Here is a 23,451-nt window from a genome sequence, read left to right on the forward strand (position 1 = left end):
TGCGTTATGCAAGAGTCTGTGCTCCCCGCTTTACTTTTGATACTGGAAGTTGCCATTTTGCTTCTACTGTATTTATGTATTGTTTCATTTTTTCAGCCACTTCATATTTCCTTTCCAGTAAATATATACAGCAAAATGTATATAGTCGTCCAAGAAAGTACACAAACGTATAATATTCGGGCAGACGCAATTTTAATGTATTAAGCGAGAAAAGGAAGACAGTTGACAACTTAAAATAAAAAACGCTTGATCATATCGAAATAATGAATCTCGATTCTCGCATTAAGATCTATGACATTCAACCAATAACGATTACTACCTTAACAAGTACAAATAAAAAACCTCTAAATAATATAAAAATATTCATTAATAAAGATAAACATTTTAAACGTTATACATTATATATACAACTTATATATTTATTTTGTAACATTTATTCACCGTAGTTATCATTTCACTTTTTTTGCATGAATCTTCCATTATTATATGCATTTGAATTGCTCAAGATGGCTGAGTTTAGTCATGCTCTCTCATTGGCCAGCAAAAATGCCTGCGCAATGGTACTTTGTTACTTCCATTATGGACAGAAAGTTCAAGAGGAGGTGGGAGAAAGAGGGAGATAACTAAGGAATCATTCAATTCAATCTGCGCACAAAGCCGAGATAAAATCGAGGAAATCGTCGCGAGAGTGATGCGTTGAAATCGACCAACTTCCGTTATCATAATGATGCGCAGACGAATGAGACGAATCGCTTGCTATGTTCCGCGCATCATGGCGACGCTCAGCTGGTACTGCTGGTAGTGAGTAGTGAGTCTGCTGCTGCTGATCGGTGATCAGTGAGGGGTATCAAGGGGTATGTGACGGCTGCGCTTGGACGACTATTGCGACGGCATTGTTACACCTCGATCACGTTTGCCGAGCGTCATACGTGGTGCTGCTTCTCGCTACAAGTCATCGGTGGTTGTTGTCGCGCCGTGACGAGCGGCGATACAGGTGAAATGGCAAGGAGCACGGTCATCGAATGTGCGTCAAAAGTCGCTGTCGCGCTGTCGCCGTCGTCACCGTGTCTGCACGGAAGCCTGTAATCGCTCGCGCGGAACGAGAGAGCGGGATCGCGATCTGGAGTAGACGTGCGAATGCGACGTGTGAGCGACCTGCAAAGCTGACAGCTTGCCGCCAGTGAGAGAGAAAGAGAGAGACAGAGAAAGAGAGAAAGAGAGAGAACCATGGGCAACTGCTTGAAACGCGCCACCGGCAACCAACAGGACAATACCACCCTCCTGAGCAATAATCCCGAACCCAATGTGTCCACGAGCGGATCTTCGCAAGAGGGCCTTGGACCACCGATCCCCTACAACGTAATTCACGTACATCGCCGTTACTGTCTTATTGTTGTTGCTGTCTCATCACCCTTGTTGTCCGTTTTATCTTACCCGAAATATTTTATAATCTTTGAGTGTGTTTGAGAAGATGCTATTAGCATTCTTTGTAGCATTCTATTTTTATTCTTTATTAAACATAAAATAAAGGTAGAATGATACAAGTAGTGTATAATAACATTGTCTCCTTGAATATATCTTTTCTCTGACCTGTCTGTGATATTCTTCCTTTGTTTGTCATTTCTTCTTTATTTGAATATATATAAGGTGGTATTCATAGTCCATACTTATTTTAAAACTGTCTTAAGTAATGTCTTAAGACGCTAATGCAGCCCTATAAACCAGTATTCATAGTTGGTTCTTATTTTAAGACCGTCTGAAATAATATCTTAAGATGTTAATGCAGATGTCTGGCCAGTGTTCATACCATATCAAAGACTGTCTTAAGTACAGTCTTAACATGTTATGAACCAGTCAGAAGAGCCGTGTGTATTAGCATGTTAAGATATTACTTAAGATGATCTTAAAATAAGAACCAACTATGAATACTTGGCTGCATTCAGCAGAGAAAGCAGCTTTGTAACTGTTGTAAAATTCTTCAATATGATTGGTCTTGCCCTTAGTTTCTCATTGGATCTAAATGTATAAACCAATCATATTCAAGAATTTTACAACAGTTGCAAAGCTGCTTTTTCTGCTGAACGCAGCAGAATTGATTGGCTTATGACATCTTAAGACTGTACTTAAGACAGTCTCAAATATAAGAATGAATTACGAATATCAGCCAAATAGACCTGATTTTAAATATAGAGACTATAACTAATGAAGTGACTTACATTGGATTAGTGTACACTGAATGCTGCTGTATATAAAGTGGCATAAACACTCCTACTCAACTTTGACAATGAAATAGTATATGTATATTCTGTTAAATAACTTCTGTACTTTTACAAGTTCTAAGGATCTACAAATAATATGTGGAAAAATGTTGTGGTTGAATATTAATGAATTTTTTAATATTCTACAGCAAGCAGCTTATTATCCGTCGATCGCTACGAGGGAACGTCACTTACAATCTACCAACTTGAATATTGGTCGCGGGATCGGAGTCAATTTGGTACAGAGTACTGGCTCTGCCGGTTTGAGCGAAGAGGAACAACAAGTGAGAATTGCAAAACGTATAGGACTGATACAGCATTTGCCGATGCGAGAGTATGACGGTGTTAAGAAGGGCGAGTGCGTGATATGCATGATGGAGCTGCAGACCGGCGAAGAAGTGCGCTATTTACCCTGCATGCACACCTACCACGCGATCTGCATCGACGACTGGTTGCTGCGCTCGCTGACATGTCCGTCATGTATGGAGCCGGTGGACGCGGCGCTAATTAGCTCATATCATCCGACTACTTAATACACGAATGACAGGAATTTTCATCGGTTTAGCCGAACGGCGAATCGCGATTAAATTATCAGGCTAAACGCGAAGCGCAACTGAAGTGGGAGCGAGAAAAATAGAGAGTCGCTACTTTTGCTATAGAACGTATAAAGGCTTCTGGATAGTAGAGAGATCACGTGTTAATGATCCGATTGTATTTCGCCGTTATACACGATATATACATGCGCGCGCGCTGTTTAATATAATAATCTCTACCACAAAGAACACACCTTCTCTATAAATCCGCAAATATTTTGTTTTTTTTTAGATCATTTCCTATGAGGAGAACGAGACTTGATTTTAATTAGATCCTAGTAAACACATCACGGTCCCAAAATCCTTTTTCGTAGTGAGTTTTAATTGTTTGTACATTGATTTTTCAATTAAAAATAGAAGATGAAGAGACGGCCCAATGTAAAAGTGCAATAAAACGTTGAGTAAGCCTCATGTGCACCAATAGGTATAGTCGAAACAATAAGTATATATATATATATATATATAATATATATATGTATGCGTAGTAACGAGATCATAAGTACGACACGTGCGGAAATTATTATGTCGTTTGTATATCTCGGGCGGCTTTGTGTAACAATTCTCATGTAAGTTCTTGTGCGAATGTTTTGACGAGCCGACGCAAATTGTGTTTTCCTTCTCTGCTCTTGCATAATTGTTTTTAATCGCCCCCTTGAATCCGAACATAACGTACCTATTCTCGAGTAAAGTAAATTAGTGGATAATTTTAATTTTAAGCTTACGAGATAGGATTTGTTTTAGTATGCAGCTTACACGTGCAGTAAACACGTGCAGAGACTGGCGGTTTTCTTCTCGTTTAAAACTTTGGGACTTACGCGGACGACAGTCTGTTATATTTTCGTGACAAAAGGAAGACTGTCTCTTACTAATGGTACTCGCAATGTTTTAATTTTTCTTGATGCCTCGCGCATATGTCGTTACGTAAATCGCTTGAATCGCTTCTGCCGCGACGAACATTGAACATTTTTCATTTAGATAACGTGTACAGAGAGAATGTTTCATTGTATGCTACGAACGATTAACGGTTTATTATACCTACAGATAGTACGGGAACATGTATAGCAACGAATAAAAAAGCAAACAAAACAGTAAATTAAGAAGAAAGAGAGAGAAATATAAAACGCGATAAATGATCCACACTGTTGAACACTACATGCTAAATAATGGGCTACGTAACTTAGATTTTGTTGTTAATTTAGTGAAGCTTGTTGAACTAATTCTTGCTGCAGTTACAGTAAAGCAGTGGACATTTACCGTTCTGTTAAAAACTTTACGGAGATATTTACAGTCTCGCGTAGTTTCGTACGTCGATGTACAATATGCGATAAATAGTTTTACTTGAAGCAAAATAATATTTTGAATCGAAGAGAGAAAAAGAGGGAAAGAATGCAATTAAATATTTAATTTATGAAAAGAAGGGGAAAAAACTTAACATACGATACCACTAAGTTTTCATTTTAAATGGGAAAATGATGCTGTGAAATAGTGATTTATTGACGAAGTACAGAGGTATATAAATAATGATTTAATACACAAATATAAATATTTAGTAAGAAATTTTTTGTGTTTCTGGAAGCTGTCCATCTCGACACAAAATTCCTCGATCACGCTCTGATCGAATGTTTAAATTAGAGCTATATTTGCAAATTCTAAATAGAGAATAGTGTAAATTTTATAAAAAAAAAAAAATAAGCCAAGAAAGGCTAACGTTATAAACTTAATTCTATATATGGATCTTTCTAAAGTAAAAAAAGAAAGAGAAACAAAAAGGAGATCCGGACGGTTTGTCCCGGTGAGATAAGCGCGTTACATCGCTCTAATCAATGTATCGAACATTATTTGCGCGATTAACCCTTTGTGTTATAACGATATTCTAAGAATTTCATCTTCTTTCATTCAATTTTTAATTATTTTGATGAATTTCTTGACGTTAATACTGGTTTTTTATTTTCATAGAATCCCTAGAACATGAAGTGTTAAAAGAAGTACAACTATAAATTTGTATTTGTGTAATTAGTGTAATTATTATAACTAAAATAGTCTAAAGTTGTACTTAAAAAAAAAATGTATTTTCTACTACATCTATTATCAGTATCAAAATGATAATTTAGATACTCCCTTAGGGCGTTTTAAAATATTTTTCAGAATATTTTAAGATTTTTCCAATATACAATATATACGTCGTTTTTTTTTAATTATAAATTAATATTCTTTTAAAAAATATAGAAAAATCGATATTTTACTGTAAATCCAAATAAATAATTCGAATATCTTTTATAATACCGTTCTAGGGATTTTTTGGATCACTGAATCCTAATCAGAGATCAAAATTTTCAAATTTTAAAATCCAAAATAGCAGAATCGGTATAATGAACCAAAAACGAAGAAGCTCTTATTATTTTGAAACTTAGTCTCTAGGGGTATTTTGGTTGCTATATCTGAATCTGAAGTCATTATTAAAATCTTTTTTTATTAAACATTTATTTTTTTATATATATAAATAATAAAATATTAAATATTTTTTATTAAAAATTACATTAATTATTGGTCCGCGATATTGGATCGGCCATTTTGAATTTTAAAATTCTGACTTCTGATTCGTAATCAGTAACCTGAAAAATCCTCGGATAGAAAATTAAAAAAAAAACGGTTGTGACACAAAGAGTTAATCGTGGGACATCACGACAATCTGCCGGGCTACGTATTATAATCGTAAGTTTCGATAATGGCAATTGTATTTGATTTGCGTTTGGGAAAGATGATAATAAATATTTGATTGAAAAAAAGAAATATCTTCCAGCTGCAATCGAATCTGATCTTTCCACAAAAACATGGAATCTACGTTGCTGTAAAATTAAGATAACAACGATTCTAGCAAAACCGTACCTTAATCACAGGGGGAGATTGAATTAAACGACACCACAATTATAAAAGTAAAAATGTGAGAATTTTAGTGTATTACATTACTTACAGAAGGAAATCTTAATGTTTTGTGTGAATACGTAGCACGCCTGTATAGCGTTGTTAATGTCACTATTTACAGTTACGTTTTATCAGAAATCTCGAAACAACTGCGAATAATTGTCATGTTTTTTTTCTTCCGCTTAGATTTTAAATATTAGATTAAAAAGATTTAATTTTTTGTGCGTAATAGAGTACGAATAATACAAAATCAGAAGTATTCTCCATAACAAGAATACTTATTAACCGTGGATCAATACAAACAATATAATTAAACGGCTTCATCCACGTACACAAGCTGAGTTTTGTGCAGGATCATACAATAATCCATATTTATTATAATATATAAAACCAAACGTTTCGGTCTGTCATCAGACCATTTTCAACAGTATTATGTAGAATTGTTAAAAATTTCTCAATAATTTTGAATATTTACAGATCGAAATTATTCTCGTTGTCATTATACTTATCGCTGTCCAATAATTAAAATATAATTTTCGAAGTATCATATATAACATTCGTCAATTGCATAAAACCATGGAAAATATAGTATGTCCTATCTGTTTTCCATGGTTTTATGCAGTTGACGAATGTTATATATGATACTTCGAAAATTATATTTTAATTATTGGACAGCGATAAGTATAATGACAACGAGAATAATTTCGATCTGTAAATATTCAAAATTATTGAGAAATTTTTAACAATTCTACGTAATACTATTGAAAATGGTCTGATGACAGACCGAAACGTTTGGTTTTATATATTATAATAAATATGGATTATTGTATGATCCTGCACAAAACTCAGCTTGTGTACGTGGATGAAGCCGTTTAATTATTATATTATTCTCCATAACATTGACATTTGCAAATTATATTTTACGTTATTTCTCTTTGCTCTTAAATTAGGAATCTGAGACTACAAAATGTCTGTTTTTATTTAAGCTGTACGAGACCAGACCTGATGACAACATAATTTTCTATATGTTACATCTTTTCTACTTGCTGCATTATAATTTATGCGAGACTAATATAACAAGAATTTTCTCCTTTAATTTCCTTCAGAATTATTGGAAGATTATGTAACTTCGTCCAACACAAAATTTGGAACAAAGTCAGCTCTGATGTTTGTGAGATATGTACAGATTTCTCAGGTATTTTATGAAAATACAATAAAGTTACATTTACAAGTGTGACTGGAAATTGTACAAATAGCTCTCGAAGTATACATATAAATATTACACTAGTGGTATACATCAATATGTATGTTTTCAATGGTGTCAGAAATATAATTCATAGCACCATCCCTTACAGAAATTTAGTACTAGAAAGTAGTGATTGATTATTTGTCTTGAGTATTAAAAACACTCCTAGTTAGCAAAATAATAATTTGCTTACAAATTATTGGCAAGTTCAATCAAAATATTCGGCAAATTGACATCTTAAGCCTATATTTTGCTAATAAAATTTTCTGACTAATGTGATAGCAAAATTTAATCAGTAAGAACCAAGCAAAGCTTTGGTCAGTCTTGATTGATTCTTGCTATCAATTTGCTGTCAGATTGTCAACAAGTTTTGCACGATTTTGCCAACAATTTATTCTCATATTTTGTCAGTGGATTTTATTGTATATCTGCCACCAATTTGCTAATATCCATTGAATGTAACAGAATTTGCATCAAATTTAGTACTTTTTGTCAACAAAATTTGTTTTCAACAGACTTGGCTGACTGGAACTGTTTAGTGCTTTTAAAATAAGTAACTTCCAACATTAAATTGTCCAGTATTAAATTTCTGTAAGACACACAAATGAAGTTTCGTTTTGAGACTTAATCAACGCGAATTTCGTTCTTTTTTTTTGTACTCCGACTTGATCGCGGTTGAATAACTCTCAACACTCCGCTAATTCGTAAACAGACGGAAGTTCTTCCATCTTGTAATTCCAGCTACATTGAAAAATTTCGCTAAAGACTAATAAATAAGAAACGCATTCGTCTTCCTGAGTTTTTTGAGCATTAAAGACATCTGTCCTTGACATCGATGCTCGAAAAACTCAAGAAGACGAATCGGCGAGTCAGTCCGGCCGTTTCGCGTTTACGGGACGGTATGCGGCAATCTGTACACTACACATGATATTTTACAGATGGCAAAATTTAGTGTGAACGGAACTGTATAAATGGAAACATTCTCTGAGTCTAGATAGATATTCCAAGCTAAGATCGGAGAATACTTCCTTCCGTTCATACAATGTACACACTCAGTCGACTTGGTGGCGATTCAAATCTCTCCAAACATCTCCTTTATGTTACACGAGATTGTTACCCGTTCTCCACGTTACCTTCGTAAAAAGATTCGCATTTCTCGAGTAGACGAAGAACCGGAATAATATTATAAGGGAACAGATTCTTGGATACCAGCCGATCAATGGACAGCCGTAGTCTTATCAGTACAGTCATGGTGTTGTCTAGCTCACGGCCGCAGCACCTGACGAACTCAATCCAATTACGTTTAATGTACTTGAGAAATCGCAAAAGATACAGCAAAAAGCAAGTTTCGTTGCTGACAAGCAGATCCAGCAGAACGCCCGGGTCGTGCGACACGGCGCGGATGAATTGCACGAAGGTCAACGTAGGGCTGAGCATCTGGCCCAGATCATTCTGTGGTGGACCTCGATAGAATAAGCCCACGGCAACATCTAGACAGCAGACCATACCCTCTATGAGAAAATCATCCTGGTCATGAAACATCTGGACGACCCATTGCGACAGCGGCATCTCCGGATGGAAGGGCATCAACGCCTTTACGCACTGGTCCAACTGACGTAGTACCTCGCGAATACTCCTCTCTATTACCGCCATGTCTTCATCGAGATCCTGGACTTCAGAACCGAGAGACGAGTCGCTAGAGTCGCTGCGCGTCTCCCGTACTGTCACGGCAACGCTTTTCAGCACTAACAACACCATTTTCTGCAGCAGAGGACGATCACCCTCGCTGGTGCCACCGCCAAACCTGCCAGAACCGTGACGATACGGCAACGCGTCGAGCAGACGCCAATCCTTGACGGCACGCACGATCAGGTGCGCCAGGGAGCACGGCTCGTCCGGTAGTACGTCTTGTAGTGCTAGAGTACTACCGTAGCACAGTACCTCGTTGAAGAGTCTAAGCAAATGTCGCCAGATTACGCCTGGCACATTAGCATTTAATAACAGTACGAGATTATTCAACTGCGAGTAAAATGTCTTGGTGTCGATGACAGAAAGATTGGCTTTAACCGAAATAATGGTCTCCCACAAATGTAGAAACGTGATGACAACGGACGCGTGTTGCGGCGTGTACGCCCCAAGAATGTCATTGAACTTGGACACAAGAATGGTCCACTTAGACTCGAGCGCCTTCACGCACATTGCTTTGATCGTCGTACTGTCAAAGTCGGTGATGACGAAGGTATTGCAACCGGGTGGTGGCAAATATGTGTCTCCATCCTCTGGATGTATACTACAGTCTTTATGTTCGACCACTCTCTTGACCACATCTAGGGTAAACAACATCTGGTTGGGCGAGTGTGTGTTAACTAGGGACTGCGTGAGTTTCTCCAGCCAGGCAGCCTCCACATTGTCTCTCGTGACGATAAAGAACGATGCGATCACGCGACTTGCTGCGTACGACACGAATTTATTGGTCGTGTAGGACAGGTCGATAATCTGATCGACGATGCCGTGCTCGTTTCGCGCCACCGCGTCGCAGACATCCACCACTCGTTTGCACATAACGTTCTTCGCGTTCTGCTTGATAGCCAGCTCGAACAGCAGCTGTAGGGCGCTAAGATACTCCAGGATTTGAACCGTGTCCCAATCAGACAGAACAGCATAACGGATGCTACCGTCAGTCTCCTCCACTGTGAAGCTGGTGAATGGCTTGCGCAAACTGCTCTCCGGCATATTGCATAAACATCGAGCTAGCAGGTTCCTCTGCAGCTCCTCGATATCAGCAAGCAAGTTTTTGCTACCTGCGCTAATCTCAATGCGCTGCTTTTTTTTAACCGGTTCCTCCATTACGTTGACTGGAGGACAACAGCGACAGGGTGCACCATCAACTCTCGTCAAGCTAGCTCTTTTATGCAAGTGATGCCGCAAAGAGAGGAGCATCCAAATATCAAGTTGATCGTATTCTGTGTCAGTCCATTGTAGTTAGCCATTGTAGTCAGCTAATAAGCAGGCCCACCGGGAATACCTGTTGCAAATAGAATAAAATTTATTGCTTCAGCTCATATATCAAGATAGGATTTGGTTTACAATGACTAATACAGCAAAAAAAGCAGCTTTGCAATTGTTATAAGATTTTTCAATATGATTGGTTTAGATATATTTAGAGTCAGTGAGAAAATAAGACCAATTGTATTAAAGAATTTTGCAACAGTTGCAAAGCTGCTTTTTCTACCGAATGCAGCCAGTTTCTTCAGCTTACATGCCAAGATGAGATTTGATTTACAGTTTCTCTTAACCTTATATATCCATAATATGGATTCCATACCTTACAATTAATGGCTAATTAAAATCCACTGGTTAAGGCTGTTCCAAAATTCATTGCCAGTGCTGAAAGTCTATAGTTTATGTAACCTGCACTATAGATTTTTACTACTGGCAATGAGTTTTGAAACATAGCCTAAATATTGCTATTACATAAATTGTAAATCTAAACATACATTCATTTTTCATTTTTCATGGGACTTTTGTGAAGAAAGTCATACAAACACTTTCATAAGATTAACGTTCTGAAGAGAGAGAGAGAGAGAGAGAGAAAAATTAAATAATTGAGATTTATTACCTGCACCTGCAGTATTACCAAATGATTATACACTTTGGCACTCTAATTCCTTCAAACATTTTTTTATTTCTTTTTTATGCAATTATCCCGCTTTATTATTACCCTGTGAGCTTGAAAATGTACGCGCACTTTTTTGTATAAACGCAAAGTCACCTTGGATACCAGCAACAAGGCAGAAGCGCGGTAGACGATGACTTATGTGTAACACCAGAAGCCAGTAGGCAACAGGCCAACTTACACCATTATAAATTCCCACCGCGCTATCTTCGCTGAGAAGGGACTGCTTCCTGGCTCCTAAAAGACGTTGCGAACGGCAGCTCAATATCCTTCGGCAACGTGCTCGACGACGCTAAACTCCTCCCATTCTTCAAGATCCAGGAATTCGCTCGTTCCAAGATAAGAGAGGAGTCTTCAATGGCAGATCGCGCGCGCGCGCGAGAACGGGACGAACGTAAGACCGGGTCGACGACGCCGACGTTCCGGTGTCGACGGGCGACCGAGGTGTTGAGCACACCCCCGAGGGGGTTCCGATCACGCACGGGGATCCGCAGCGTCGCGTCGCGTCGCGTCCCGTTCTCGTCTCCCCGTCCCCGTCCCCGTCGCGCGTCGCGTTGGACACGGGGCTGATGATCCCCGTTCCGGGACGCGGTAAGGTCACGTTACGTTACGTTACGCGGGATACGCGATGAAACGCGGGATCCCCACGAATCGGTGGCGAACGCACGCCACGGGATTCCTCGCGGACTAGGAAGTGACACCCACGGAGCACACAGCGCTCGCACGGCACAGCGGCCACACTCGCTCTGTTGCCACGTATACGTTGTGCTACCGACGGCGACGGCGGCGGCGAGATATGACACGGGGACTCGCGTGATCGACAAACGGTCGAAGGGTGCACGACGGTCGATGGCAGAGGCACGTACCTGACGCACCGTGTCCAGTGTCGGGCGGCGAGACGTCGTGGCCGCGGCCGCGTCGCACGTACGTATTCCGGTCCGTTGGCGTGCCTCTACGGCCGGGCATCGTGCGGAGCCGCGTAACACGGTAGCAGTCCGTCGCGCATTCCATAACGTACTGAGGGGGCGGTACGCGGTGCTACCGCGCGGCCAATTGCCGGCGGACGCGCACGCCGTTCTGTATGACGATCCGCGGGCGCGAAATACGCCGTTTATCGCTGATTAAAGTCGCCCGTAACGAAATGCCGTGCGATGTGCGCGATAAATAAGCGCGCGATCATCGGCAACTCAGCAGCGATCGGGGCGCCCCCGCCCGGCCGCCCAACGCCAGCGCCGTGGCGGCCGATTTGAATCGGCTCGACCATCTCGATTCTCGATAACGATTGCGTCGTTTTTCGCTTGAAAAAAGTCTATTTTCTATTAATATATTAGAAATTAAAAATTAACACTTTTAAAACTTAAAATAAAACAAGTATATGCTTGATATTTGGTTTAAGCCGGAAAGGAAGTTCTAGTGCAGTCTACACTGAGAAAAATGTACTAAATTTTAACAAATATTTGTCTGTAGTCGTACTAACTTAATGTTTACGTATGGTAAATAAATATTTACTGGTCGTTGAATCAAATTAATTTTTATTCTCAAATAAATATATATTTACACTTAGTAAATATTTAGCAAATATTATTCAAGCAAACGTTTACTAAAATTTACTATATGTTCTCTCAGTACAGGAAAAAATAGGTCCAATAATGTGGAAAGTTTCACGTAAAATGGTATAGATTGGTATACTTGAGGTTTCGTACAATTGTGTCGTCAGCAGTGTTTTCCGTTATCTCGATAAAATTATCTAGATAATCATTTAGATGAAAAGAAATGGCTTTATCTTATCTTTATTTAGATTATTAAGAATATAGATTATCTTTATCTCATCTTAGATAAAAGAAATGTTATCATTTTCAAACTATCTAAGATTGTACAAGAGTATTATAAAAAAGCTCCAAAAATTGAAACCAACTGAAATTGACTTCTTAGAAGAATTTATTTTGATTATATCTCCTTTAGCAACAAGTCTTGATATGTTACAAGGATAAAAAAATAAATTTTTTAGGTTTGGTAGCACCTACAATTACTATACTAAGACAAAAACTTGCAAAATTTACGCATTTAATATACGCATTTGTAGTTGGAATGACTCAAGCTTTAGAAAAGCGATTTAAACATATTTTTGATCTTGGATCACCTGATAGTAAACCGTTTATTATATCTGCTATCAGTTTACCTAGATTTAAATTAAATTGGGTGCCAGAAGATAACATAGAGTTATGTAAAGAACTTTTTTTAAAGGAAGTAGATAACTTGTATTGCAAAAATGCAATTTACTCTCAGACTAAACAATTAACTTCCAGTCGTAGTTGTATTAGTAGTAGTGAGGAGGATTTTTTTCGTGATATATAGACAAAAAAACTGAGATTACGGTGACACCAGTCGTTTAAAGCAATAGTGAAGTACTTTCATGTTTAGAAAATAAATCTAAAGAAATAGATATTGGATGCTTTCCATTTGATGACACAAGTCGATACAAGCGTCGTTCTATCCTTATTGACATTCAGAGAGTGGCAAAGATAGAACGACACTTGCGTCGACTTGTATCATCAAATGGAAAAGCACCCATTCTTAATTTGTATCCATACGTCAAACAAATTTTTTTTATGTATAAGGCTGGATTTTCATCTGACGCTACGACGCTCATTTTCAGCGTCAAAACAGGTCATCAGGGTGATCAAAATTGACCCTTGATATTGATTAACGATTGTACGCCAAATTTTCTCAGATATCACGAATTTTAAACACGACGGACATTCATGGACATGAACGTTCCTCGCATTCCGTGCGCGCGCATCCCGGAAGTGGGAGTAACGCGCGTTTTCCTCACGCATTCGTCCCTCCCCCCCGCCGCCGGTGTCATCATCCGGTCGAATTGACTCGAAGCTCGAAGCGAAGTCACTCGAAGCTTTGCTCGAACTGGCTCGAAGCAGTCTGATCTGATGAGTCGGATCGGAGCTGATCGGAGCAGTCGCAGTTGGAGCAGTTGAAACGGAAAATGGCGTCCTCGAAAAGCCAACGGTGGATGGTAGACTCGGGCATTCTGCGTAAAAAGAATAGCGACGAGGAACCGCAGGAGCTGTTGGTGTTTGGATATAGCTGCAAATTATTTCGCGATGATGACAAGGCGAAAATGATTGATCAGGGAAAGCATTTGATACCATGGATGGGCGATAACACGTTGAGGATAGACAGGTCCGTTTCTCTAACCTAGACAAATTTCTCATCTAGGATATTTGTTCTCATGCCATAAATGACCACGCACCGTTACGTTTCCCCGACAACGAAACGTAACGAAAAAAGTAACGACTGACCTCGACCGCAAAAAAAAAACCGACCACCAAATTCGAAAACAAAAATAAATCAAAACCAAGTACTGCATTTAGAAGCGAAAAAGCGAGGTCCCCCCTTCTCATCGTTAATCTCTGGATAAGCAAACTGGAGACTGTTTAAGGCTTCCGCAGGTGTTCTCTCGGCTGTGAAAAACGCGCAGTGTGGCAGCGCGATTTACGCGCTCTGCACGGGTGCTGTGGTGAGACGTGACGCTTGTGGCTGGCCGCCTGTACAGCAGCAAGGTGAGACACGGCGTTGAGAGACAAATGGGCAAAGGCTGACGGTTGTAGGTATTTATACGACCGTTCAGCACGGTATGTATTGGCACATTAGATTCAGGCTTTGCCTCGGGAGACGCGCACCAGGACATTGTTACTTATACTCACAAGCTTACAGTTGTGGATTTCTTTCGACAGTCTCTATAATATATGCACATGCGTGTATGTTTAGTTGCGTTCCACTTTGTGCTCCCAATGCTCGTGAGTATTATTTGTTCTTGTTTAACACTTGGTAAATAACAAGGATGAAATGATTCCATGAGCGTTGCAAGCGTCGAGTGGAATGCATCCTAATTTACATCAGCAATAGACTGAGTCCATGTTTTGTTATATCGATCTTAAACATGTATATGTAACAAGATGTAATAAATCTCTACATTCGAGTATCTGTATGCTAAATTTAAAAATAAATGTAATTGTGAATGTAACACTGTAATTTAGAAATGATAATTGTGTTACTTGAAATAGTTATAATTATATATATGTAAAATATTTATCCACATTATTGTAGTATGTTGATATTTCGAAAAAGCAGAGGTAGAAACGTTACTCGAGGCATCATTTATAGCTCTGTTCTATTTCAGAAAAATCGCTTTGGTGGGACTTACTTCTTGACTTAACATTTCCAGATGCTGTGACCAACTTGTATATGAAAACAACTAAAACGATATCATCTTCTTCCTCTAACAGATGTATTGTATGTGTATAGGTACGATGGACGAGGGGCGCTGGCTGACTTACGGATTCACGAGCCACCACCAGGTGGTTTTGATCAGCGGACAATACTTACCGAGGAAGAACTGAAAGTAGAGCAACTCTGTGACGAGGAGCGGTATCGGTCCATCTATAACAATGATGCAGAGGAATCCATGTATCATGGTAACGTATTTCTTTTGTTTCAAGAGCGTTTTGATTATATTTCTTATTAACTTTCTTCTTGGACGTTACAAAAATTTAATCACAATTTGTATTACAGAAGAGGAGATAAAGAGGTTGCATCAAGCACTGGATTCCGAATCTTCGTACAATCAAGTAGGATATAATTATAATGAAGATGAAAATGGTCATAAAGCCTCTGGCGAGGATTCTCAGAGCCCGAAACAATCGGAGGGTTCGCAAGAGGAAGATCAGGCATTCGTACCGCCGCCTGAACTGGAAATTCCTGAGGGAATGATCCTAGTGAGATGTCACTTTGTATTTATTTTCTTATATTCATGAGTATTAGATAATATGATTATATAATATGTTGATTTTGTGAATGTTTAGCCGGAAACACAGAAACTGAATGCCATTATAATGAAAACGGCGCTGTTTATAAGTCAACACGGAAGCCAATTGGAAATCCTCATAAAGACGAAACAGGCAAACAATCCACAATTCGCGTTCCTATCGATAGACGAGCCGCTCCATCAATATTACAAATATGTCCTCGATGCTATCAAGAGTGGAAAATATAATCCTGAAAAACAACCTGAGAAAGAAGAATCCGGTATGCATATCATTTTCTATAACAAGCAATGTCTTATAGTAATTATATTGAAGTTGAGTTGAAGTAATTGAAGCAACATAAAGCAGGATTTGATTACCCACACCTACTTTGATTCTACTTAATTTTTTCTTACCGTAAGTATTGCCATAAATTTTTGTTAATACTCTATAATTGGTAACCTATGCGTAATCCATCTTGATGATCTTGAGATGTGCGTGAGTCTTATTGTTATCCTTTCTTTCAAGAACCAGAGGAAGAGTCTGACCAAGATGACGAATCCTATCTGCATCCAAGTCTCGCATCATCACTTACCAAGATCGAAGCGGTACGTTTTGCATGGTATACATGTTACTCTGCACGTTGTACATTAATCTGTTCTTAAAAATGCATAAGCGGTCCCTGCGCTCTCATGCAGAAGAATTTTATGTTCCGGGTAGTTCAAAATATGAAGATCCCTAGCTGGACCACATTATTTTTAAGAATGGGAATCTTAAAATTCACACAGATCACAGTAGGATGAAACGTTATTAATACTCTGCAACACTAATTTATGTGTCAAATATTTCTGCTTCCAGGACTGATTCTGGTATGCGTTGGACCTATTCTCGTACATTTTTATTTATTTATTTATTACACCATTTAAAATTAAAAATTTTTTCCTTTTCCGTGCGCGTTCAATGTATAGATGGTAGTCTAAAAAACCCAGCAAATACGTGTATCATTTTATCATTTTATCACTTGTCAATAGAAAAATAATGAAGTAAACAATTTAAATATAATTAATATAAGAGACCTATTCCGTGATTGTAGCATTTTATAGTTGTTAAGAATTACAGAATAGGCTCCTAAATTTGCAAGTATATACAACAATCATTATTATTAAAATTGTTTACTATTTACAAATAGCAATTTATTGTATATTAAAAAAATATGCTTTTTGGAATAATTTTCTCATATTTTTTAAAATTATCTAAAGTTTATATTCATAGATATAATGTAGATATATAATAAATTCATTATATTTCCAGTTGTACTTTAATAGGTATCATAGAGGATATATAAATAAATTTAGAATAGATTAAATATGTACAGAGAGAACTACTATAAGAGAATTCTTTCCGCTTATAGGCACCTAGTATACCGAGCATACAGTATAAACCGTCAGCGGATTGCGCGTATTCCATGCTCGTGAACAAGATCACAGGGAAACCACCACCATCCAAAACACCACAAGGATTAGATGCGACGATGCAGTCAATGTCATCTACAGGATATTATCATACGATGCCACCACAGGTACAATTCAAACATGTTAATAGTAGAATACATCAAAGTTTACATGAACATTTTAATATTATTTTCATTACATTACCACTTCTTTTTTCCAGGGTTATCCTTATCCCACACCTATGCAGTACTCACATGGTCCAGTTATATATGGATCAAACGGACAAATGCAATCACCTTCACAACTCCCTATGCCAATTATGTCGAACGACACGGCCACGTCGCAAACCGCATCGCCTAAGGAGACACCCACGCCGTTAGTACCATATGGAATACCTGCGCAAAAACCATTAAGCCGGCCGTCATTTATTGTGCCACCAGCAGATGTTCAGATCATCATTGACAAGATGGCGAGTTATGTGGCGAAGAACGGGCGCGACTTTGAAACGATTGTGAAGAACAAAGGGGATCCTCGATTCAATTTCTTGGAGCTGTCCCATCAGTACCATGGTTACTACGCGCACAAACTGACTGTGTACGAGGGTGCGATAAATCCGAAAGTGTTGACGGAGGAACAACTATTGCAGAAACAGGAACCACAGGAGGAGAAGCAGAAAAAACTGGAGGAATTACAGAAGAAGCAACAGCGAATGGAGGAAGTTCAGAAACGAGTGAAAATGATACAAGCAAAGAAGAAGAACGGTGGAGACCCGAAAATGAAACAGAGCACAGGATCTGCGAAACAGATTACCACTGTATCGTTCTCCATCAAAAAACCGAAAGATGGGGAGAGCACGGTGATCGAGAAGAGGAACGCGTTACCATTGGAGGAGAGCGATGAAGAGATGGAGAGCGATAAAAAGGATGCTAACTCTAAACCCGGTTCGCCTGAAGATAGCACTGCCGATCCGAGTTTTTCGATTGCTATTGGAGACAAAGATCTACCGAAATTAGAGAAGAAACTGAAGAGCGATGACAAAGAGTTGGTAGACTTGACGGACGATATTCTCGAGGATTGTCAGAAGGAGATCAGGCAGAAACAAGCACAAGAAGACAGAATCAAGGATAAGCTGGCAGCGGCCGCGCGAGATAAATTACTTTCCAAAGAACGACAGTTACAACTTGAAAGAAAAAAGAGAGCTGCTATATTTCTCAGCAACATCCAGACACCAGCACTTAAGACTGGTTCTACTACGGTGAATCCGAATTCCCGAAAGGACGATTCGGACGAAGTACACTCCGTGCCATCGCCATCCCTAGAGGACAGTAAAGACAGATCTTCACAAGATACCAAAACATGCAGTAATTCCCTAATGGATCGATTGAAGAGCGCGGACCTGAGCGGCAAGAGGTCGCGACAACGTTCCAGGAGTCGGAGCGGAAGTCGCACGGATAGGCACAAATTACATAAGAAACACAAGAAAAAGAAAAGTTCTCATCGAAGGTAATTGAAGTTATTTAATTGTAACACTGAGTGCAATATGAATAAAGCAGTATAAAAGTTCAAATATTATTATATTTATTTAAAGAGATACAGGAAATAGATGAAATAATATAAACATCTAGGATATATTAACTTTTTTTATTACTTATAATAATAGATTGGCTCATTAGTTGCTTTTAATATACATTCTATCCTTGTTGAAATAAAGTCACATAATGTTTAAATAATTACCACTCGAATTTTGAATTCTCTTAGTAGATTATTTTTCAATTGCTTATATAAATAATATGAGAACAGGAAATTTGTTTCTCACTCTATTTTCCAAAATTATTCTCTGTCTTCGAGAACTTCAATACTTTTCTTGATCAATGCAATTGCCTAATTTAATCGTCGGAATTATTTTATTTTGAAGAGCAGAATGAGAAACAGATTTCCTCCTCCAATATCTTTTAAGCAATTAGAAGATATTCTGCTGGAAGGATGATATAACATTACATTGTAGCGGTTGTTACACTATTCGAGCATGTTTTCCAATAAGGATAGAATCTATAGTAAAAACAAATGAGATAGAGCAACCTCTTATTTATAAAACAAGTATATTTTCTGGATGTGTTTATCCCCCTTATATATATTCATTATAATTACATTATATTTTTCCTTTAACATGCATTCTGTTGAAACTATTTATTGTTAAATTTATAATCTCACTTATAGTTTTTCTTTTAAAACATCGCTTTTTAAAAACTGCACTATTATTTTAATTATTAAATTCACATGAACGTTTCAGCAATTACGACAGTTCAAGTTCCTCTCGCTCGCACAGATCTAAGAAGAGCAAGAAGTCATCCTCGCGGCACAGATCACGCTCGCGCAGTCCCTCGCACCGACATAATTCACGACGGCGAGAGAGCAACACGAGCTATTCGGACTCCAGCTCGCCTTGATGATCGTATTTCTGCTTGATTTTTAAATAAGTTTATGTCAAAAATGTATATACGTACATCTCCATATATATATCTCTATATTATTATAAATAACATCTATTATAATCGCGTATTGTAACAGCGACAAATTTGATACCACCTTTGTCATGAAGAAATACGAAGAATTTACTCTTTAATCTTTCCAGGTGTTTGCAGTATACCTCTTGCGTCTCTTACATATGTTTCTTTCCATTTTCCATTACTCATTCATCCGATGATAACATTTTTCGAAGTTGCTTATTTATCTACTGCTCAACTATTTACCAAACTTCCTATTCCTGAATTTCTTTCAATTATTTATATGTATGCGAATTATCGTTGTGTCGTGTTCCATTGTTAATGCTAACGTTTCATGAACCTTGCTATTCATCAGGGTAGAGATTATATATTATTTCCCTAGAAAACGTAAAATGAAAATTTTTTGTATATATGTGTGTGTATTTATAGGTACATACATACATGTATACAAATTTTTACTTTTCACGTTTCTGTTCTAAAGAAAAAGTTACATGATCGCTACCCAAGGCAAGGAGCGCACTGATACTATATCAGTGCGCTCCTCGCCTTGATGAAGTGAACGACAAGGTTCACGAAATGTTGGTATTAGCAATGGATCACAACACCAATTGATAACCCGTAAACCCTTTGGTATCACTGAAAAAAATACCTGTGAAAGTCTCAAAAGTATTATCCATGTATATATATATATATATATATAAATTCCTTTCTCTTTATTTTTCTAAGCCAATTTTTAGTACTCTACAGAAGAATTATATATTACGAGTTGAAAATAATATCTGAAAAGCAAATTGGTCTTTAAATATACAAAATATTAGACATCATTCGAAGTCTGATACGTTTGAAAAAATATTGAGTTTACGATGAATTGCAATAATTTCGATAATACACATATGAACATACGGTTTTCTGAGAGTCATATAAAGCTGGCGATATTATGCAATATCAAAGGTTATCAAATTGGATATTTCCACGCTTGGCGTAAATTGTAAATACTATCTTTTGCATACGTAAAATGCTAATGTTATATCATTTTCTTATCATCCTGTCATCGCATTTTCGCGCAACCGCTGAATCCTTAAAGAACTTCACACATCACGCGCAACCCATAAACGCGTAGCAATTGAATCCATTTGCCGCGGAATGGTAACAATTCTATTATATATTTGACATCATTCGCACGTCGGTTGTGCCAAGTGTCAACCGAGCATTATGGCAACGCGATTAAACGAACTATTTATATATATATACGTCACTATTATTAGTGTTACAAATCACTGATCTCTGAGTAGACAATTTAGAAATTTATTTTTAGATTATTTACTATTATCGGCATCCATTTGTTTCATTATTTTATTTTGTTACGCATTTTTTTTTTTTTATCAAAAGGAACTAATTTCATTCAGTTTGAAAGCGATGTTAAAAATTATCAGGCATTCTAAAACACTTTCTTATTCGTCGCATATATTTTACTTGCTTTTTAGTTTAGAATATTAAAATGTATTATATTAATTATTTCGTTATTATAGAATTTGCTGTTTTTCATGATTGAGCGAATCTTTGGAAGAACGCAATGAACAAGACATGCATTCATGACATTGAAAGCAAATCGCTAAAATAAAGAAATTACAGTCGTAAATTATTTTTCAAAGCGCTCATAGAGCTCATTATTTCTTTCATCATAAAGAACGTCATTCACGACTGACGATAAATGATATCTTTTTACATCAGTTTTGGTCCAATTTCTATAATTATCGTGATAATTACCATATTTTGATTTTAACGCGACGGCATTTGCTTATCTAAGAAATTAACTCTGACTTGAACTGCTCGAGCTGCACTGGAAATTTCACGAGAATCTGAAAGCGTTCTTAGATACTTAAATAATTTTATCGCATGGCGTATATTTAAATGCAGATCATGCTGGACCGATTTGTACGACGCAATAATTTGCATATTTGTAAATCGCGGGGATTTGATATTTTGATAGATAGAAATTTGCAATAATTCATTTTTTAATACTTTTATCGCATAGCATATTAAACGCAAATAGCGCTATACCGATTTGTATGACGCAATAATTTTTACGTAAATTGCAGAGATGTGGTATCAGATAAAAATTTACAATAATTTATTCCGTTTACTACATATATTCATGTTTACAATAGTTCGAAATTGCGGAATATGGAGAGGGAAGGGTGCTGATAGACAGCGGCGATGTGATTTGACGTTTGCGCTTGTGACTACCACCACCACCATCGTCGGTCCAAGCGATACGGGGATCAAGGGTGAACTGTCTTCGACTTTATAAGTTAACTCACAGTTCTATACAGGGTAAGACAGACGGCAGTTGCATTTCCACCAGTAATCATACAATTACGAAAATGTCCGTCGCGACAGCTGTAAGTTGTTATTTATTATTAACTCGATTTCGTTTCTAAAATTTCGGAATTCAAGGTTTAATAAGATAACATTGCGAAGAACGAGACTTTCTCGAGAAATTTTATTATTATTTTATAAATTATTTCTTAATTTGTAAATTTAACAGGTGATACTTATATTTATATAGTTGACCAAATTATTATGTCATTTTTTAACATTTATCAATTTATTGTGTATTTCTGAATTTATTTTTTATACAATTTATATAAAAAACCAATTAATTTAGTAGACATTATTTTTGAACGAATACGTTTTATTCGAATTCGCGATTAAAATATTATGCAGAGAGAGAGAGAGACATGTGAATTTTATTTTCTTTCGTGTGGAATTCGTTCTATGGATATCGTGAAATTGTGCGTGAAATGTGCTTGATAATTTTTTCGCGTCTCAAGATATTTTATATATATATATATTGGGTATGGAAATAAGTTTCCGCCCTTTTTGAAAAGAAAAATATGTGTTTATTTAAACAAATCTATATAAGTGAGTTTATTCAAAGTATGCTCCTTCGGAAGCGACAACTTTCTCCCACTTTTCCGGTAATAAACGAATTCCTCGAATGAAAAAATCTGGTTCTTTTGAAGCGATCCATTCATCAAGCCATTTTTTGATATCTTCATAAGAATTGAATCGTTCTCCAGAAAGGGCCGACTGCATGGATCGGAACAAATGGAAATCTGAAGGAACAATGTCCGGTGAATACGGCGGGTTGGGCAGAATTTCCCACTTTACTCCTTCCAAGTATTTCTAGACTGGTTTTGCAACGTGACCTAGCGTGTTGTCATGTGACAGAATCAGCTTATTGTGCCTATTGTCCCATTCCGGTCGTTTTTCTTTCAAAGCTTGGTTTAAACGTATCAGTTGTAGTCGATAACGATCGCCAGTGATGGTTTCGGACGGTTTGAGCAGCTCATAATATATAACACCTCTCTGATCCCACCAGATGCACAACATAATCTTCGAAGCATGGATATTTCGTTTTGGCGTTGATGGACCTGGTTCACCTGGCATCACCCATGCTTTCAAGCGTTTAGGGTTATCGTAATAGATCCATTTTTCATCGCTAGTTACGATACGATGTAGAAAACCCTTCCTTTGTTGTCGTTGACGAAATATTCTCATTGGTAAAGCAGTGAAAAATTACTAGGCACCAGCTGATATGAGTGGTGTGTGCAATCGGGATTGTAGGCAAACGGGATCCTGTCGGAATTTACTCTAAAAAAGCAACATTTGCGGGAAGTTTTACTCCATTATTTTATTTTAAAGAAAAGTGCTGCAGAATCGCATCGTTTGCTCGTAGATGTTTACGGTGAGCATGCTCCATCGAAAACCAGTCGTAAAGAATGGTTTCGGCGATTCAACAGTGGTGATTTTGACGTGCGTGACAAAGAACGCAAAGGTGCACCGAAAAAATTTCAAGATGCAGAATTACAAGCATTACTCGAAGAAGATTCATGTTTATCGCTCGATAGGTTGTCAAAAGAGTTAAATGTTGATAGATCCACTGTTGGAAAACGTCTACACGCAATGGGAATGGTA

General features: G+C 37.6%; 4 protein-coding genes across 6 annotated transcripts in view; 3 read left to right on the forward strand and 1 right to left on the reverse strand.

Moving 5' to 3' along the window:
* The first annotated feature begins 601 nt into the window (after window positions 1–601).
* Window positions 602–3,917, forward strand: Rnf11 (Ring finger protein 11). 2 transcript variants are annotated; one of them, XM_018521761.1, is made up of 2 exons: window positions 602–1,368; window positions 2,408–3,917. In XM_018521761.1, exons 1-2 carry the CDS (start codon window positions 1,228–1,230, stop codon window positions 2,789–2,791), a joined length of 525 nt encoding a protein of 174 aa, XP_018377263.1. In that variant the 5' UTR covers window positions 602–1,227; the 3' UTR covers window positions 2,792–3,917. The 2 variants fall into 2 exon arrangements, with proteins under 2 accessions (XP_018377263.1, XP_018377269.1); XM_018521767.1 differs by having other exon boundaries at window positions 606–1,359.
* Window positions 3,918–6,640: 2,723 nt separating this feature from the next.
* On the reverse strand, window positions 6,641–11,908 carry lin (protein lines homolog). The gene is made up of 2 exons (XM_018521398.1): window positions 10,877–11,908; window positions 6,641–10,044 (listed from the first exon to the last, which is right to left on the reverse strand). The coding sequence occupies exon 2, from the start codon at window positions 9,957–9,959 to the stop codon at window positions 8,133–8,135; it is 1,827 nt and encodes a 608-aa protein (XP_018376900.1). The 5' UTR covers window positions 9,960–10,044; window positions 10,877–11,908; the 3' UTR covers window positions 6,641–8,132.
* Window positions 11,909–13,626: 1,718 nt separating this feature from the next.
* On the forward strand, window positions 13,627–19,563 carry su(w[a]) (suppressor of white-apricot). 2 transcript variants are annotated; one of them, XM_018521378.1, is made up of 8 exons: window positions 13,627–13,893; window positions 15,019–15,188; window positions 15,286–15,488; window positions 15,576–15,798; window positions 16,044–16,123; window positions 16,927–17,094; window positions 17,187–18,469; window positions 19,257–19,563. In XM_018521378.1, the coding sequence occupies exons 1-8, from the start codon at window positions 13,697–13,699 to the stop codon at window positions 19,411–19,413; spliced, it is 2,481 nt and encodes an 826-aa protein (XP_018376880.1). In that variant the 5' UTR covers window positions 13,627–13,696; the 3' UTR covers window positions 19,414–19,563. The 2 variants fall into 2 exon arrangements, with proteins under 2 accessions (XP_018376880.1, XP_018376888.1); XM_018521386.1 differs by having other exon boundaries at window positions 16,927–17,088; window positions 17,184–18,469.
* Window positions 19,564–21,781: 2,218 nt separating this feature from the next.
* Miox (Myo-inositol oxygenase) overlaps window positions 21,782–23,451 on the forward strand; it is an 8,965-nt gene continuing 7,295 nt past the window's right edge. Inside the window, exon 1 of the mRNA XM_018521128.1 lies at window positions 21,782–21,872. Within this exon, the coding sequence (XP_018376630.1) occupies window positions 21,855–21,872 (18 nt within the window). The 5' untranslated portion in view covers window positions 21,782–21,854. The remainder of the gene's footprint in view (window positions 21,873–23,451) is intronic.

Source organism: Trachymyrmex cornetzi, unplaced genomic scaffold (genome assembly GCF_001594075.2).
Source record: "Trachymyrmex cornetzi isolate Tcor2-1 unplaced genomic scaffold, Tcor1.1 scaffold123, whole genome shotgun sequence".
NCBI classification, from domain to species: Eukaryota; Metazoa; Arthropoda; class Insecta; order Hymenoptera; family Formicidae; genus Trachymyrmex; species Trachymyrmex cornetzi.

What these genes read in the sequence shown, in the direction of transcription:
- Rnf11 (XM_018521761.1), top strand. Translation starts at nt 1,228, where the DNA reads ATGGGCAACTGCTTGAAACGCGCCACCGGCAACCAACAGGACAATACC. An exon ending in TCCCCTACAACGTAATTCAC is followed by an intron (nt 1,369 to 2,407) that starts GTACATCGCCGT and finishes AATATTCTACAG; the next exon opens with CAAGCAGCTTATTATCCGTC.
- lin (XM_018521398.1), bottom strand. Translation starts at nt 9,959, where the DNA reads ATGCTCCTCTCTTTGCGGCATCACTTGCATAAAAGAGCTAGCTTGACG.